The 18,908-nt window shown below is 39.6% G+C and overlaps 1 protein-coding gene across 4 annotated transcripts in view; it reads right to left on the reverse strand.

Annotated features, from left to right (window-relative positions):
- SUCLA2 (succinate-CoA ligase ADP-forming subunit beta) overlaps nt 1-14,496 on the reverse strand; it is a 48,543-nt gene extending 34,047 nt beyond the window's left edge. Inside the window, exons 1-2 of one of the 4 annotated variants that reach the window (XM_022574838.2) lie at nt 14,351-14,496; nt 7,404-7,584 (exon numbers count right to left, since the gene is read on the reverse strand). In XM_022574838.2, coding sequence (XP_022430546.1) covers nt 7,404-7,584; nt 14,351-14,440 — 271 coding nt within the window. In that variant the 5' untranslated portion in view covers nt 14,441-14,496. Of the gene's footprint in view, nt 1-987; nt 13,155-14,350 lie in introns of those variants that run through there. The other 3 variants (XR_016388695.1, XR_016388696.1, XM_089899564.1) reach the window with 3 other exon arrangements.
- Between the last annotated feature and the right edge of the window lie 4,412 nt (nt 14,497-18,908).

An 18,908-nucleotide genomic window follows, 5' to 3' on the forward strand; every position in this document is an offset into this window, starting at 1 on the left:
AATAAAAGAACATTTAGAAATCAAGAGAATTCTTATGAATCTAGATCTTCCACTGTTCTTGAGAAACACAGAACTGGAAATCCTGGGCCCTGTAACTGGAACTGACCGCAAGTGCCTTGTTTACACAAGACATCATTTCAATTTGCCACAGTCCCCACCATTCCCAAGTGCCACAACTAATATCAGATGAAGATTAGAGAAAGTTTAGAAATTTCCTTAAAAGTAACGATAATTTTCTTACTGAGAAGACAACAGGTAGTCTCAGGGACTATGGCAAATTAGAGAGTTCATGCCCGAACTAAAAGGAGCAGCCACTAGTCATTCTACCTGTTTCTGGTTACCTGTCAAGTCAGTTTTCTAGTACTTCAGCAATATTCATTTATCTCCAAAAAGGATACCTATAATCCAAACAGTGTAAATGTAATGTAAAAATGGACAACAGTTAAACTGGTGCTCTGCTGGGCTAAATTCAAACATTCCTATTAATTAAGCTAGGAACTTAACATACTCAGCTATTAAGTAAGAGTAATGAAGCTCTATTTTTTCAAAAACATTTTATAAGAAGAAGGCTCTTCCCTAAAGCGTCAATTTTCTTTTTTTAAGAAAATAAACTCCGTAAGGGCACAGATGATTCTTCAAAAATTCCTTCTAAAAAAGCCCTTCACGGGGATTTCCCTGGTGGTCCACCCTGGCCAGGGAACCAGATCCCGCATGCATGCCGCAACTAAGAGTTCACATGCCATAACTAAGAAGTCCGTGTGCTTCAACTAAGACCTGACACAGCCTAAATAAATAAATAAATAAATTTTTTAAAAATAAAATAAAAAAGACCTTCACAACAAAAGAAAAACAAAAAAAAGTAATGACATACAATCTCATCAACTATCAAGACAGGGAGAAGAATTAGAAGATAAATCTGAGGACAACTGACTAAAACAAAGATTTTATTCAATTCCATTAATTCAGTCAGCAGTTACATCTACATACCAGACACTGCACTGGAGTTGTAGATACAACGATGAGCAAATCACTCTTGCTAGATTTCGCCCTTTGCTCCAGCCAGACAAGATCGTTTATGGATCCCAAGATTGTCTTTAAAATATATTCACCATCCCTCCTAGCTTTAGTCATTCACAAATGTTGTAAGTATTCCTCATTTACAGTCATCTAATAAAACACTGGAAAAAGGAAAAAGAAGGCAAAGTCCTACTGTATGCCATTAGAAATCTCCCTCTGGGCTGACATTCATTAATTGACACCCTCTGCATGTTTATTCACCCAGAGAGAAATTCTATGTTAACTATGCTAGAATCCAAACTATATTTCCACAGTCAATAGGGAAATCATAAGAACTCTGCCAAATGCCTTACTGAAATCATATTTTCTTGTAACTACAAGAAGGAGGTGGGAATCTGCTCTTAGAACTGACCCCAAATTATAACTACTTCATTTCTCTGTGCGTAACAACCATCCCTTTGATAATCCATTCCAGAAACTTCTCCATGATCTTCCAGCTCATCAACCTTCATTTGTGGACTCATATAGTCTTTTAAAATATTGGAATTAGATTTCTTTCTAACCATTCTTCCATCCCTAACTTCAGTTATTCACAACAGGTGAAACTTGCCTCCAGGACAGTGTTTTCCAACTTTTGTCACATTATGACACACAGAGAAAATGACAGAATTTGTAGGGAATACTGGGGAAAGAGGTCAGAGCTATTTTGGGAGGAATTACCAGCTATAGGGTTCAGTGGCCCCAGTCTCCATGTTAACTCAGCTTCTCTTGCCACCCACAACGACAAGCAATAGTTTGTCACACCTGTAATGCATTTATGCCCTAGTATATTGCTTGATAAGACCTTTTAAATAAATGGGAATTAACATTTTATGAATTTTGCAGTAACTGAGAAGCAAAAATTAGCCAAAGTCAGCACTGGGAATTGCTAGCTAGATGGAAAAAACCAGGTATATTTCTAGGGCACCTCATATCACACCCTGTGCAATTATATCCCATAATCAATATCTCCTGATATTAATGACTCACCACAAAAGAAAAAACAACTGTCTCAACATCCTCAAAGTAGCTAGGAAATACATCTTTTAAAAAGTAGTATTTCTGCTCCTCTAGATTTAAAGGTCCTTATTAGTCACTAATCCCACTCCCATACTACAATCATCATTTGCAGCCTTCTTTGACAAAGACACACTTTCTAGATAAACAAGATACATTCTGTTCCAAGGAGCTGAAAATCAGAGCTGCCTACCTGCTCCTTACTACTTGTAAGTCCTGGTTCCAGAGAACTTGCCAGAAATACTCACAGTTACAGTATATCCTATATATATTAACTATTCCTTTTTCTACAGCTAAAAATCATTAAAGATTTTTACAATGAGTAAAGAAATCAAGAAACTGGCATCTGAATAAATCCTACTCGTTTTATGAAAAAGTTTGTACACAAATTATTTTTTTCTGACAAAATAGTGAAATTTGACTAAATGAGAAAACATGGAAAACTAATTAAGAAAACCAATTATAATAATTTGGAAATAAAAAAAGAAATACTAGCTTTCACTGACTTCATTAAATCAGGCCCTTTAATCAGTGGTATGAAAAACAGTTTATGCCTTCAGCATTATTAAGAAGAAAAGAACTGGTAAACAAAATATGCATCACTCAAGAGATTAAACTAACAAAATAAAAGAACAAAGTCAAGGGTCTGAAATTCATCCTTAAGTATAGAAGGGTAGGATAAGAAAACCTTATACTTTCTCAATTACATTTCCAAATTTTCCTTCTTACTTAGCTGGGTCTTCTTTAGAAATTAACATTTAGGTCATATATATAAGATTGAATCTCAAGAAGGTAGTTAATAAAGTGCCTTTGCAAGAAATACTACAGAAATACAATCATGAGTTTTCTTAAAGTCTTGACCCTTAAGAGCCTCTAACATACATAGAATTTTAAAGGTTAAAATGAGGTACATCTTTTACCATGGACAGGTTCAAACTACAAGACACCATTAATTAACAAAAATTTCAGCAAAAGTAGTATGAATTTACATAAGGCTTTTGCTGAATAAAAAGAAGCTTGCTTGTAATCTGAATAAAAAGAATTGTTTTTCTAAGCTTTCGACAAAATTCAACACCCATTTATGAAAAAAACCCTCCAGAAAGTAGGCATAGAGGGAACTTACCTCAACATAGTAAGGGCCATATATGACAAACCCACAGCCAACATCATTCTCAATGGTGAAAAACTGAAACCATTTCCTCTAAGATCAGGAACAAGACAAGGTTGTCCACTCCCACAACTATTGTTCAACATAGCTTTGGAAGTTTTAGCCACAGCAGTCAGAGAAGAAAAACAAATAAAAGGAATCCAAATCGGAAAAGGAGAAGTAAAGCTGTCACTGTGTGCAGATGACATGGTACCATACATAGAGAACCCTAAAGATGCTACCAGAAAACTACTAGAGCTAATCAATGAATTTGGTAAAGCAGCAGGATACAAAATTAATGCCCAGAAATCTCTTGCATTCCTATACACTAATGATGAATAATGTGAAAGTGAAATTAAGGAACACTCCCATTTACCACTGCAACAAAAAGAATAAAATACCAAGGAATAAACCTACCTAAGGAGACAAAAGACCTGTATGCAGAGAACTATAAGACACTGATGAAAGAAATTAAAGATGATACAAATAGATGGAGAGATATACCATGTTCTTGGATTGGAAGAATCAACACTGTGAAAATGACTATACTACCCAAGCAATCTACAGATTCAATGCAATCCCTATCAAACCACCAATGGCATTTTTCACAGAACTAGAACAAAAAATTTCACAATTTGTATGGAAACACAAAAGCCCCGAACAGCCAAAGCAATCTTGAGAAAGAAAAACAGAGCTGGAGGAATCAGGCTCCCAGACTTCAGACTATACTACAAAGATACAGTAATCAAGACAGTATGGTACTGGCACAAAAACAGAAATACAGATCAATGGAACAGGATAGAAAGCCCAGAGATAAACACACACACACACACACACACACACACACACACACACACACACACACACACACACGGTCACCTTATCTTTGATAAAGGAGGCAAGAATATACAATGGAGAAAAGACAGCCTCTTCAATAAGTGGTGCTGGGAAAACTGGACAGCTACGAGTAAAAGAATGAAATTAGAACACTCCCTAACACCATACACAAAAATAAACTCAAAATGGATTAAAGACCTAAATGTAAGGCCAGATGCTATAAAACTCTTTGAGGAAAACATAGGCAGAACACTCTATGACATAAATCACAGCAAGATCATTTTGACCCACCTCCTAGAGTAATGGAAATGAAAACAAAAATAAACAAATGGGACCTAATGAAACTTAAAAGCTTTTACACAGCAAAGGAAAACATAAACAAGACGAAAAGACAACCCTCAAAATGGGAGAAAATATTTGCAAATGAATCAACTGACAAAGGATTAATCTCCAAAATTTACAAGCAGCTCATGCAGCTCAATATCAAAAAAACAAACAACCCAATCCAAAAATGGGCAGAAGACCTAAATAGACATTTCTCCAAAGAAGATACACAGATTGCCAACAAACACATGAAAGGATGCTCAACATCACTAATCACTAGAGAAATGCAAATCAAAACTACAGTGAGGTATCAACTCACACCAGTCAGAATGGTCATCATCAAAAAATCTACAAACAATAAATGCTGGCGAGGGTGTGGAGAAAATGGAACCCTCTTGCACTGTTGGTGGGAATGTAAATTGATACAGCCACTATGGAGAACAGTATGGAGGTTCCTTAGTAAAAACAGAACTACCATACGACCCAGCAATCCCACTACTGGGCATATACCCTGAGAAAACCATAACTCAAAAAGAGTCATGTACCACAATGTTCATTGCAGTACTACTTAAACAGCCAGGACATGGAAGCAACCTAAGTGTCCATCGACAGATGAATGGATAAAGAAGATGTAGCACATATATACAATGGAATACTACTCAGCCATAAAAAGAAACGAAACTGAGTTATTTGTAGTGAGGTGGATGGACCTAGAGACTGTCATACAGAGTGAATTACGTCAGAAAGAGAAAAACAAATCCCATATGCTAACACATATATATGGAATCTTAAAAAAAAAAATGGTTCTGAAGAACCTAGGGGCAGGACAGGAATAAAGATACAGACATAGAGAATGGACTTGAGGACACGGGGAGGGGGAAGGGTAAGCTGGGACGAAGTGAGATAGTGGCATGGACATATATACACTACCAAATGTAAAACAGATAGGTAGTGGGAAGTGGCCATATAGCACAGGGGGATCAGCTCGGTGCTTTGTGACCACCTACAGGGGTGGGATAGGGAGAATGGGAGGGAGACACAAGAGGGAGGAGATATGGGGATATATGTATAGCTGATTCACTTTGTTATAAAGCAGAAACTAACATACCATTGTAAAGCAATTATATTCCAATAAAGATGTTAAATAAATAAATTAAGTAAGTAAGTAAGTATGTATATGCCCTTCAAGCCAGCAGTTTCACTCCTGGGATTCTGTACTAAATAAATAAAACCATCAGTCCTTAAAAAAAAAAAATTGTTTCTCTGATTAACAATAAACAAAACTGTAAACTAAAAATCATGCTTCCTTGACATATTTACACTAGCAAATGTAAAACAGATAGCTAGTGGGAAGCAGCTGCATCACACAGGGAGAACAGCTCAGTGCTTTGTGACCACCTACAGTGGTGGGATAGGGAGGGTGGGAGGGAGACGCAAGAGGGAGGGGATATGGGGATATATGTATACATATAGATGGTTCACTTTGTTATACAGCAGAAACTAACACAACATTGTAAAGCAATTATACTCCAATAAAGATGTTTTAAAAAAAAATCATGCTTCCAAGTCAAGGAAATCAAGGCTACCTCATTCAAAAACATATCATATAATATATGACAACTTTCTGATCTTCTACATGCTCTCACTTTTGAAAGAAAAACCCATTCTAGAAACAAATAAGTACAAATAGAGATGAAGACTTTTACAATTTTAAACAGTTTAAAATGTTCCACATCTTTCTTGAAAAACTAATAAAAGTCTCCACCAAAGCACATTTAAAACCATATTAATCAAATGTACATACAAAAGAGATTAATTTTGGTAATCTACATAAAATTGGTGGGATTTTAAATACTACTACGAAGAAAATGCAGTGTATAGCTATTACATTACTCATTATCATGTTCTCTTATTAAATCCTTAAAAATATAAAGTGAAGCATACTTTCCAAACTCAAAATTTATTTAATTAAAAGATTAATTCAAATTAACAAAACCTATTGTTTCTGTTATCAATAAAATAATCTAATAAACATAGGCAACTATTTAATTCATTTAACGATATTAACATTTATTGATTACCTAAGTGTCAGGCCCTCTTCTAAGAGGCTGGGATATATCAGTGAACAAAATAAGACAAAGAAACCCTCCTCTTATAGAGCTTACATTCTAATGCTCAACTTCTTTTTTCGCCCTTCTGGCTCTCTATTTTTCATGTCCAAAAAAAAAGACAGGAGAAATACTGGACCTCTCTTTACAATCGCATAAACAGGTAAGATTTTCTGTCACCATTTCCCTGAAGGATCATCACAGCCAGAATTTTCTTCCCCATAGTTGTAACTAAAAACAGGACTTCATAAGTCAGAAAAAGAAAGACAAATACCGTATGCTAACACACATATATGGAATTTAAGAAAAAAAAATGTCATGAAGAACCTAGGGGTAAGACAGAAATAAAGACACAGACCTACTAGAGAATGGACTTGAGGATATGGGGAGGGGGAAGGGTAAGCTGTGACAAAGCGAGAGAGAGGCATGGACATATATGCACTACCAAACGTAAGGCAGATAGCTAGTTGGGAAGCAGCCGCATAGCGGAGATCAGCTCAGTGCTTTGTGACCGCCTGGAGGGGTGGGATAGGGAGGGTGGGAGGGAGGGAGACACAAGAGGGAAGAGATATGGGAACATATGTATATGTATAATTGATTCACTTTGTTATAAAGCAGAAACTAACACACCATTGTAAAGCAATTATACTCCAATAAAGATGTAAAAAAAAAAAACAGGACTTCAGCTTCCTGAAGCTTTGATTCTTAAGTTATCAGCACTACGGGGCGCAGAATAATCTCATAATAATTTTAGGATGCCAAAAATCATAAGTTCCACCTTCTCTTTTACGTTAATAAAACTTATTTTTTAAATATAAAATAAAAGCCAAAAGTTGTTATTAAACCAAAAGTAAGGTTCATATCTTATCAAAGATCCCATGTCGAGATGGCATAAGTTTTTCTTAATTTAGTACCTAATTTTTTGGCAATTGCATAAGCCTCATCTGGTGACTTAGCCACGTGTCCTTTGGGAATGGAGACGCCAGCTTCTTGCAACAATTCCATACTCATGTATTCATGTAGTGAGAGATTCCTTTGCTGTTGCTGCTGTATTTGGAGTCCATGGTTGTTAAACAATCCAGAACTTCCCAGAACCTAGAGAAATTGGGGACATATTTATACAGAGAGTGATTTAGCAGTAATTCTTGTTAAAAACACCTTCTCAAAATACTTTAGAGTACTCCGTTCTTCAAAACTATAACAAAATTGTTATATTAAGACATCAAAATATAATATTCAGAGTAAATTACAACACAAAACTAAGAGCTAATCTACTAGCTAATATCAAATGTTACCCTTGTAGCTTTAACTATTTCCTCATCACCTCCAGTCCTTATCTTTTATTTGAGCTTTACTACCGTATCTCTAATGATCTACAGAGCATTTCTACCTCAATGCCAAATTTCGCAGATCTAAAACCAATCTCCTATTTCCACCAAATCAAAAATCCTTCCCATCTTTCTTCTCTCCACCATTCCTCCGGCACCTAAACAAATTGTCTGACACTAGAGATAACTGAATGATTTGGTAGCATTAAGCTTTCGTGCATTCAAAGCTCAAACCCCTACTTCATCTGTAGTGCACATTGTGGTGTGCTGCCCAGATCCTCCCTTGGGACCAAGGCATTCATAGCCCAGCTGCTGGGAGTGTTGGCAGCTGACAGGTCTCAGCTGAGTCCTCTCACTGGAGCCTCCCTGCCTTAAGTCATACCTCCTTTCCCACTGTCAGCCTGCAGTCAATGACTGGCCAATGAGGGTTAAGGGAAGGATGTAAAGACCTGGCACCTCACCCCAATTTGGGACAATTCAGGACCGTCCTAGCTGCAGACCTTCCATAGGAAGAGCAGAGGTCCCCAATGCACTGCACCACAGTTCTATGACTCCCTCTATGCAGTCCTCCTTCCTTCACTCTCCCGCAGTTGTTGATCCAGAGATCACTTTCTAGTAAACTTCCTCCATGAAACTCTCCATCTAATAGTCTGCAAATTACAGCTCAGAGAACCAATCTGCAACATCATCTTTAATGCATTCCTTCTAAATGATTCCTTTAACTGGTGTCTCCTTTACAAACCCAGTTCAGGTGTATGTCCTTCACAACTGGACTGCGAAAGCTTCCAAGAAAGAAATGCCCTACAAACTTCCCTTTCTCAATCTACGTAGAACATTCATTCATTCAAAAACTTACTGAGCACCTAGACACTGTTAATAGTGAGGTGAACCCAACAAAACCCTTGCACCTAAAGCTTACAATCTAGTGCGTATTTGTGTGTCGGGGGGAGGAGGAGGCACAGACAATAAACAAAATACATCAAACAGTAGTAATAAGAGTAAGGAGATAGAAAATAAAAAAATAAGAAGTGCTATTTCATACAGCTGGAGGAGTTTTCTCCACTAAAATATCCCTCAGTAGAGCTGAGTAAGAATTATTTTTTCAGAAAGAAATAAGTAGGAAACAAATAAGGTGTCCCTCTACCAGCTGAATAAGTCACTGATGAAAGACAAATGAGTATGAGAGCTGTCAGCCACCGGTGGCAAGGCCACAACAATGAGAACTATTGAAGGAAGGATGCAATCAGGAAGATCTCTAGCATCTATGGTCCCAAAGCTCCACCAAGTCAGAGCCTAGTCTTAGCCCATCATTAACAACACACAGAAACAACTCCCTCCCTTTTTTCAAACTCCTCAATCCTATCAACTTTATATGGCAATATGTAGAACAAATTAAGTGCTATGAAAGCCTTGGAAAACTGCACTGGAATCACACATTTAAGTGTTATCCACCCATACATTCCCATTATCTCCACACAGAATACAGAATACTGAAACGTTGTACATACGAAACAGTATCATAAAAACTGAATTCAAAGAAATCTTATACAAAACAGTCTGATTCTTAAAGAGAAAAGTCTGCATCAAAATTACCTGGGAATGCCTCTAAAAATGCAGATTCCAGGGTCCCCCTTTCATCTACAAAATCAGAGCCTCTGGACTGGGCCACAAGAAATCTGCACTTGTAAACAGTTATTCAGTTGATTCTTAAGCACGCTACAGTTTGAGAACCACTAGTCTAACAAATCAATCACATAGAATAGCAAGCTATTTCTGATTCATCTGGTAAGCTAAAATCCTGGATAACATTTCTCTTGGGTAGCTCAATTCCCTGATTTAGTTTCACTTTAACATTAAAAACCAACAACTTCCCAAACTTCAGTATACATCTACCTTGTGAAATCTCATTCCTGGGTATATACTCAACAGAAATGAGTGCTTAGTCTACCAAAAGGCATATCTAAGAATGCTCATAGCAGGCTTATTCATATAGACAAAAAAATGGAAATGACTCAACTGCCCATCAATAGAAGAATGGGTAAATTGTAGTATATTAATATAATAGAATACTACAGAGCAAAAAAGAAAAAACCTACTGCTCACAAAACAATGGATTAATCTCACAAATATAATTTTAAGGGAAAGAAGACAGACACAAGAATACATACTTATATGATTTCTTTTTATATAGTTCGGACCCAGTCAGAATTAACATACAGTGATAGAAGTCAGAATAAGTGGTTACCTTCTGTTGGTGAGTATTGGTAAAGAGAGTGCCTTCTGAGGGCTAAAAACACTGTATGTATATCTTGATCTGAATGGTGGCTACACCATTATGTACATGGACACCTACATAAAAATTAATCTAGCTATCCACTGAAGTTGTACATAAATTATGCACTTTGCTGTACATAAACTATACCTCAAAATAATAAAAATAAGGGGGAAAGGGGGAGTACCTAGAATAAGCTTGACGAAAATAGTCATACACTGAAACATTTTTGAATGCCTATATACCAGACACTACCAGGAACACATAAAGAATGAGGCCAACCAGAGTTCACAAATGTATAAACAGCTGCAACACATATAAGAGCAATCACAGTCACTAAGTGGCACCTAATTAGCTGGACAGACCAGAAAAAAATACCATAGAGGCCTGATCCTAGTTAAAAAAAAAAAAAATCTAACATTTATAGAGGACACTTTGGGGACAACTGGGGAAATGTGAATCTGACTTATACACTAGATATAAGTATTTCAGCAATTTTAAATTTCCTAAGTACGATAACTATATTGTGGTTATTTAGGAGAATGTCCTTATTCTTAAGAGACATACACTGAAACATCTAAGGGTAAAGAAGTGCCATGATACCTGCAACTTACTTTCAAACGGTTCAGCAAAAATAAATGAATATAATTTATACATACATACATATGTATATAAATTATATGACTGCATATCATATAATTTTTTTAAAGATAAAGCAAATGTGGCATAAAGTTAAATGCAGGTGAAGGCAATATGGCTGTTCAATGTACTGGCTGGAACATACCTATCAGTTTGAAATTTTTCCAAAAAAGGCTGAGGATAAATCCATGATGCAAAACTCTAAGTATAGGGCTTCCCAGGTGGTGCAGTGGTTGAGAGTCCACCTGCTGATGCAGGGGACACGGGTTCGTGCCCCGGTCCGGGAAGATCCCACATGCCGCAGAGCGGCTGGGCCCGTGAGCCATGGCCGCTGAGCCTGTGCGTCCGGAGCCTGTGCTCCACAATGGGAGGGGCCACAACAGTGAGGGGCCCACGTACCGCAAAAAAAAAAAAAAGAAAAAACTCTAAGTATATTTTTATGGTTTCTTTCAGATATCTATATGTATTTTCAAATATCTTTATTTACAAAGAATTAGTAGTACTCATAAGGTATTGCTGATAGCTTTTTATACCACTTTAAAGTTTTTTTTAAATATCTGAAATATTTTGATAATCCTTTCCTTGCACCACTAGAAGTTGTAACTTGAAATATCATCAGCTGTGAATTATGTTGGTAATACAAATCACTGCATAATCACAAAGATTCCCACATTTAAGTATTTTTCTTTCCTGATATTATCACTTAGAAGACTCCTACTGCCAAAAGGCCACAAATTCCTGGCCAAGTTCCTACCCCACCACCTATCCAATCACATACCTAGTTTAAATAATACTTAGTCAAAAGTGGAAAAATGTAGTTACTGGGGAGTATGATTCACAACAAACAAGACGATACCTTAAATTATTTAACCTGAACTATTTTTACCAAATATACACTGGACAAAAGATACAGAGAAACTAGAAAAGGGTCAGAGAACTAAACAAAATGTTTAAGAGAATTTGCTAAACTCAGTGGGTGACCTTGAACAAGATTCCTTAGGCCCTGCACCTCTATGTCCCCATGTACAAAAGCAAGAGGTTAGACCCAATTTTCACTGCAGCACCATTTACAATAGCCAAGACGTGGAAGCAACCTAAATGTCCATCGAAAGACGAATGGATAAAGAAGATGTGGTACACATATACAATGAAGTACTACTCAGCCATAAAAAAGAATGAAATAATGCCATTTGCAGCAACATGGATGGACCTAAAGATTATCATACTAAGTGAAGTCTGTCAGACAGAGAGAGACAAATACCATATCATATCACTTACATGCGGAATCTAAAAAAAAATTGCTACAAATGAACTTATTTACAAAATAGAAACAGACTCACAAGACACAGAAAACAAACTTATGGTTACCAAAGGCGAAACGTTGGGGGGGGTGGGGGAGGTGGAGCCATAAATTAGGAGATTGGGATTGACATATACACACTACTATATATAAAATAGATAATCAATAAGGACCTACTGTATAGCACAGGGAACTCTGCTTAATATTCTGTAATAACTTGTATGGGAAGAGAGTTTGAAAAAGAATGGATATATGTATAACTGAATCACTTAGCCGTACACCTGAATCTAACACAACACTGTAAATTAACTATACTCCAATATAAGACAAAAATTAAATTAAAAAAAAAGGAAGGGGTTAGACTAAGGTGATTCCAAACTCTAAAGCTATATTACTTAATGTGAGGGTGGAAGAGAAGGTGTTTAAGACAATATATTAGGCATCTCTATATGGAGAGATAAAGACTTTTAAAGGTAAATTTCCAAAAGTATAAAAACAATGTTAAGAATGGAAACATATTTGTTCACCAAAGTCTCATTTTCTAAAAACTAGACCGCCCCCTTTAAGACCCATAAGAGGGAAGTTCAAGGCCAAAAAAGTATCACTTCTCCTATTAGGAAGCAAACTCACAGAATTCACTAGGTTGAAAGTATGAATAGCTTTAAAAAAAAAAAAAAGTCTAAATCAATTCATTTATGACATGTCTGAGGTTACTTCAGAACACAACCTAAAATTCTGGAATTGACTTAGGAAGCTAATCATACCCTTCCACAAGTTTATCAGTGTCAATGTTGGAAAGAATTCTTATGCTCTAGGAAAAACCATAGAGCAGATTCAAGCACACAGGTTTTAGAGCCAGAAACTTCTGGAATTAAGCCTCAGCTATGACCTCACCTGCTTGGTGACCTAGGCCAAATTACTCGTTCTCTTAGCCAAGGTTTCTCCATCAATGATGTGGAAATTAATGACTGACTTACAGTGTTGCTGAAAAGCCTACTGAGAGATTACATGTAAAATGCTTGGCACAGTCCCTGGCCTACAGTAAATGCTCCAACTGAGCCCTCCTACAACCAAGTTCCCTTACTGAACTTATGATTAATCCCTCTACCCAAAAGCTTATTCCCTTTCTTGTCCCCTCCAACTTCAATCCTGTGCTAACTGAACACTAATCAACCAGAGTCAGATGACTAAAATTGCTGTGTTGATAACATCATTAATGCACTAAAATTGCTATTGCAGATACCATCATTAAAGTACAAACTCAGGTTGTTTCTCCAGGGCAAGATGACCTAATAGGCCCCCAAGCCATGGACCATCTGGCCAGAGAACCATAAACAGGAGACAACCTGACCCTCTGAAACTAGAATTAAGAAATGTCACAGAAGTTACACAAGCCAATGATTAATCCCAGCTTCTTTGTTCTTCCCCTTTAAAAACAACTCCTAACTCAAAGACCAAGTTGTAGTGGATTTGTGTCTTGTCTCACACTCCTTTGCTTGGCGCGCTGCAAATAAACGCTTACTTTGCTGCAAACAACCCCTGACAGTTTGGTTTTCTGTGCCACGGGCACACAAGCCCTTGCTCCGTTACTTACACACTTACACACACACGCACCCTGCGTCTATCATAAACACACACACACACATATCCTGCGTCTCTTATACACACACACACGCACACACCCTGCGTCTATTATACTATATTCCATGCAAAAATGAAGTGATCCAAAAGACTATCTTATTTCCCCAGTTGGTAAGCTGGTAAACATCATGTCATTACCGCTATTAAACAGAACAGTACACCACTACTTGGCGGAGATGGGAAACTTCCCGGCCTCGTCCCAGAAAAGGCCAGTCAGCAAGCACGGCTGGTTCTGTGAAGCCACTCCTACGTGTGACAGCTTCCAAAAGACACAAAAGTACATCTGAAGGGCATTTTCCCCCTCCCCAAAGAGGGGCCGCGGAAACCTCGGCCCACCGCGCCGGACGCCGGAGCAGCAGGAGAAAGCGTCCGGCCGCCACCTCTCCACACGGAGCCCACCCTGGCTCCCCGCCGCCCCCTCAGTAACTGGGTGAGCAGCCCTCGCCAGAATGCTGGAGCTCCTCGCAAACTTAAGCCTGGAACAGAAAAGCGCAAACAAGAGCCCGCTCGCAGTCCTGGCGGGCAGCACTCCCGGGCAAGCCGCCCGCCGGCCCGGCGGGGCACCCCCTGATACCCAATGTCACCGACTGCGGAGTGACCCCGAGCCGGGCCCCGGATCCCCTCACACCTCGCCCTTTCTCCTGCCGACCCTCAAAGCGAGGGCGGGCTGGGCCGCAATACCTGGGCAGCGGCCCGCAGCGCCGTCCGGGACCGGTTGCTCCTAAGGGTGGCGGCAGCCAAGAGCCGGCTGTAGAACATGGAGGCCGCCATTTCTGAGTCCGACCCAGGCTCCTGGGCGCCGCGCGCAGGCGCAGAAGCTCTAGGCGGCTGTGGACGCAGCGGCTCCCGACACGCGGACCGCCCCTGGCCCCGCCCATGGGGCGGAGTCTAGGGTTGACTGCGGCTCGCCCCAGGCAGGCAAAGCAGGAATTGCTCCTGAGAAGCTGGGCTTGGCGGGCGTAGAGCAAACTTTGACCTTTGTAACTGTTCGCCGCAGCCTCAATAAACGACCTTCGGCCATTGCTCAGCAACCTGAAGTTTTCCTAGCGAAATGTAATAGGGAGACGACCAGCGCCACCACCTGTGTGATCTTAAGTTCTCTGAGCCTCAGGTGCCTCATCTCTTTAAGATTCAGAAAATAAGAACTGCATGTCGGTTTTGTGCCAAACACTGCAGTTGAGCTTTGGGATACAGCAGTGAGTAAAACAGAGCGGTTCTGCCCTCTAAGAGAAGATGCTCAGCCACTGGTCACTGAGAACTGTTGCCGGGAGACACCTCTCAGCTCTGAGGAACTGCTCCAAAAATGTAAGGGAGGAGCCGGGTTGTACAGGAGTTTTTTTGGTGGGGGAAAAAAAAAACATGTAGTCGAACATAAAAGGATCACTGCTAATCACAAAGAGCAGACATCTCAAGTTAATGATTTTAGTGCCTTTCTAGGTATGGGAAGATGCAAGGATCTGGGTTCGTTGAAATTATTCCTCAGAAATGCACCTTAACTAACTAGGACCAGTATCCAGAGCACAGAAGTCTTCCTGTTTTTCTCCATCCTGAATTCCCCTCGGGGCACACCCAGGAGAGGAGGTGTGTGTGTCTGGGGCTCCGGTGGCTGATGATGGCTTGATCCTTGAGTAAGTGGAATGGGGGGCAACATTCGCTATCCACATTACCAACCCAGAGGATGTATCAGAATCACCTGGGAAGCTTTTTAAAAAAATACTTTCACCAGAACCCATCTAAGGAGTGGAGTCAGGGCATCTGTATTTCTTAGAGTTCTGCAGGTGAATCACATGCACACATTGTGCATGGAAAACCCTGAGATGACATGTGCCCCACCAAAGAGTTGACCACTGGACAAATGACTGGGTGCCTATTCTGCTCTGAACAGTGAGCTTTAAAATGTGTCAAAGCGATTTCTGTGGGCAAGATCTTAACCTAAGAGTAAGTGGGCGTTGCTGACAAGACATTAGCCAGGCTCTGGCACCTACCTCTGATGCACAGTGACCCGATCCACAGAACAGCACTGTGCAAAGAAAAAGTGAATCTAAAACAAGCAGCCTATTGAATTAGGGAATGGAAAGGAGCTTTTTGCATCCCCCCTTCCCCCCCCACCCAAATCTCTTAAGTTCTTAAAGGTAGGACTTTCTTAAAGACTTTATTGTTTCATTGACACTCATGCGGGGACTGACCTCAAGGCTCCTTTCATCGCCAATTGATATTTTGTGCAGTTTGAAACAGGAAGAGGGGAAACAGACATTAGCAGTTCATATGTCTCTTGCTCCACCTTTCTACTGCCCAATCTAACCAATCAAATAAAATCTGGATAATGTCCCAAAACCCAGCATTGAGATCTACCGGTGTCTGTTAGGAACAGCTATCCCATCAGATACGAATAGAGCTTATACTTATTTTCAAGCCAGCTTTTCTTAATTGACAGTAGACACAGTAGTTGAGCTACCAAGTACCACCAACCATCTGAGTCCAAGGCCAGCTATTTAAAGGGCACGTGGGTAAACCCAGAATAAGTCAGCATACTAAGATGGAATGCTATAGCCCGGCTAGGATCCTGACTGGGTTAACTTGGCTTCACAAGCTTCAAGTCAGTCATAGGTGATTCATTAAAGAAAACATCTCCACTGCCATGCCCTCTGCAATACTAGCTCAAAAACGAGAACAGCAACAGCAGAAGTAGGGAATAGGAGCAGGAGTGAGAGAGAGCACATACAGGTCCCATGGGCCCCAGCTCCTTTGGAAGCATAGGCAAGGAGGTGGGAACAAACTCGTCCCACAGAATTTCTTGGCTGTGCTCAGAGCTCTGTACCTCTAGATAGGTAGGTAAAATGATGATGGGCGTCATACCTGCTAAGTGCTTCACCACTACACAACGAGCCTTAAAAAATGAAATCACTTTATCAAGAAACTACTTTTTGCACAGCAAAAACTTGTGCAGTCCTTATCTACAAGGATCTTAGAAACTAGTAATGAGCAGTAAAGGATAGCAGAGTGTGATTAAGGAAAATAGACGCTGAGGTCTTTGTTTGCTTTTTTTTTTTAAGTTGGGAGAGGTAGGAGGGAGAATCCTTGAGGAAGAGGGGAGAGGAAGATTTGTTCTTCGGGTACAATGGCATTCCTATCCTTAACCTTTAGTCTCCCACTTGTCTGTCTCTTCCTTTTACTAGGTGATTAATGGTAGGATGGTATGCAGGAAGAAAGGCAAAAGAAATTTCCTGAGGGAAATTTAATTTTAACTTTTAAATTAAAATTTTCACAGTTTTTTAAAAACATTAAAGGTTTACACCCTCTACATTTCAATGCCCAGAGCAAAGCCTTAGCTAAACTGTCCTATTGTTAACTATAGAATTAATACAATTACAAAGTGCTGTAGAAACAACTTGCAACATATCTGCTTACCCCAAACTTCTGAGGGCTAAGATGAATAATAGCCATCTACTGAACACTTAGTTTTTAGTGCCAGATTCTTACATCCATTTTCTTTCTTTTTTCTTTTTTTCCCCTATCCTTTATTTTACCGTGAGACATTTTCAGAATTCTCTGGTTTTCATCTTACTCCATTTAACACATCCAACCTCTGCAAGAGAAAGAAACTAACCAGATATATACAGTCTCTTGAACTAAAGTTTGGGGGTGAAGGAAGATCAGTAACACAACATGGGACAGCTGGATGTTTACACAAGATTTCTCTTAGTTCTCTTGAAGCCTCAGAAATGGTAGGAGAAACCTCATCTAGCCCACCCTTGAATGGCAGTGGCAACAGAGAGAGAAACATACATTTGCATATTAATCCTCACAACAAATCCTGCATTTTACATAAAGGAAAACTGAGGCTCAGAAACAGTGTCACAGCTTTTACTTGGCTGTTGCAGCACAATATTTGAACCCAATTCTGGGTGGCAGGATGAGAATTTGAGATAACAACTGAGATTCAAATCCTTTACCTTTCACACCATTTAGATAAAAGTATTCATCACCTAAAGAAAAAAATGATAGTGCAGACCAGCAGAGGACAGGTTTTGAATTGCAAGTTCAAGAGCCTTGAATTGCAAGAGACTGAACTTTAAGTCAAAGTCCACTAGGACTCAAGGAAGGTTTATGCCTCAGAAATAGAATTGGAATTACCTTGCCCCTCGACACAATGGGCAGGAGAGTAGAAGGGAAGCAAGACACTGTCTGGTGGTTCCTTGAGGAAGGTCCCCTTGCTGTGTACTTGCCAATGCCATTGTCTCCAGGACAAAAGGCAATTCCACCCCCAAAGAAATTCAGGAATCTAAAACAAGGAGCACTGGAGGGAGATTCAAAATCCCTTGAGTACAGGGATGGCACAGGGGTGGAAACCTCTGGCAGGCTGGTGCACCCCTGCAGATGGAGCTGAATAATATTCTCAGGATTTGCGAAAGTCTACAAGGGCTTTCTGAGCCCTTGAGAGTTATGTCGACAAGCATGGAGAGCCAGCAGGCCAGAACAAGAAAGGATAGACCTGTAAGGAGAAATGACCCAGAGCATACAAGAAGAGGGTGTATCAGTGTATGCCAGCTTAGTTAAGTATATGCCAAGGACTAGATGTTCCCTGCTGATCTGTCCTGCATGTATCTCCTGGATCTGAAGAGGAGGGAGAGAGAGAGATCCTAATTTAACAAAGGGTAAGTTTCTGGCACTTGATGCAATAACAGTTAATAATAGAATTCAAATTCAAATGTAGAAAAATATACAAATATTTTCATAAACATGAATATATGGAATGAACTTGGAATCACTGCACTGCTGGTTCTCAACCTTGGCTGCCCCTAGCATCACATGGAGAGCTTTTAAAAATACCTTTACTTGGGCCCCACCACCAAAGAGTCTAATTCAGTTGTCCAGGGTGGGTCCTAGAGTGGTATTTTGTAAAAGTTCCCCTAATGTTTCTGATAAGCACCCAAAGGTGACAACCACTTCTGTCTTGCTCTTTCTATGATCCTCTCTGTCTCACTGAGGGAAGGAGCTCAGTAAGGGAGGAGGCAGCCGTGGATGAGCATTGGATTTAAAGTCAATAGACCTGGATTTGAATTCCAGTTTGGCCACCTGCTAGCAGTATGGTCTTAAACAAGTTTTTTACTCTCTCTGAGTTTCAGGTTCTACATTTGTAAACGTGGGTGTATTCATTTCCAATAGCTGCTGTAACAAATTGCCACAAACTTGGTGGCTTTAAAACAACAGACATTTATCCTCAGTTCTGAAACCAGAA

Source organism: Delphinapterus leucas, chromosome 18, assembly GCF_059928025.1.
Source record: "Delphinapterus leucas isolate spDelLeu-1000000601 "Yukka" chromosome 18, BTC_Dleu_Yukka2, whole genome shotgun sequence".
Lineage (NCBI taxonomy): Eukaryota > Metazoa > Chordata > Mammalia > Artiodactyla > Monodontidae > Delphinapterus > Delphinapterus leucas.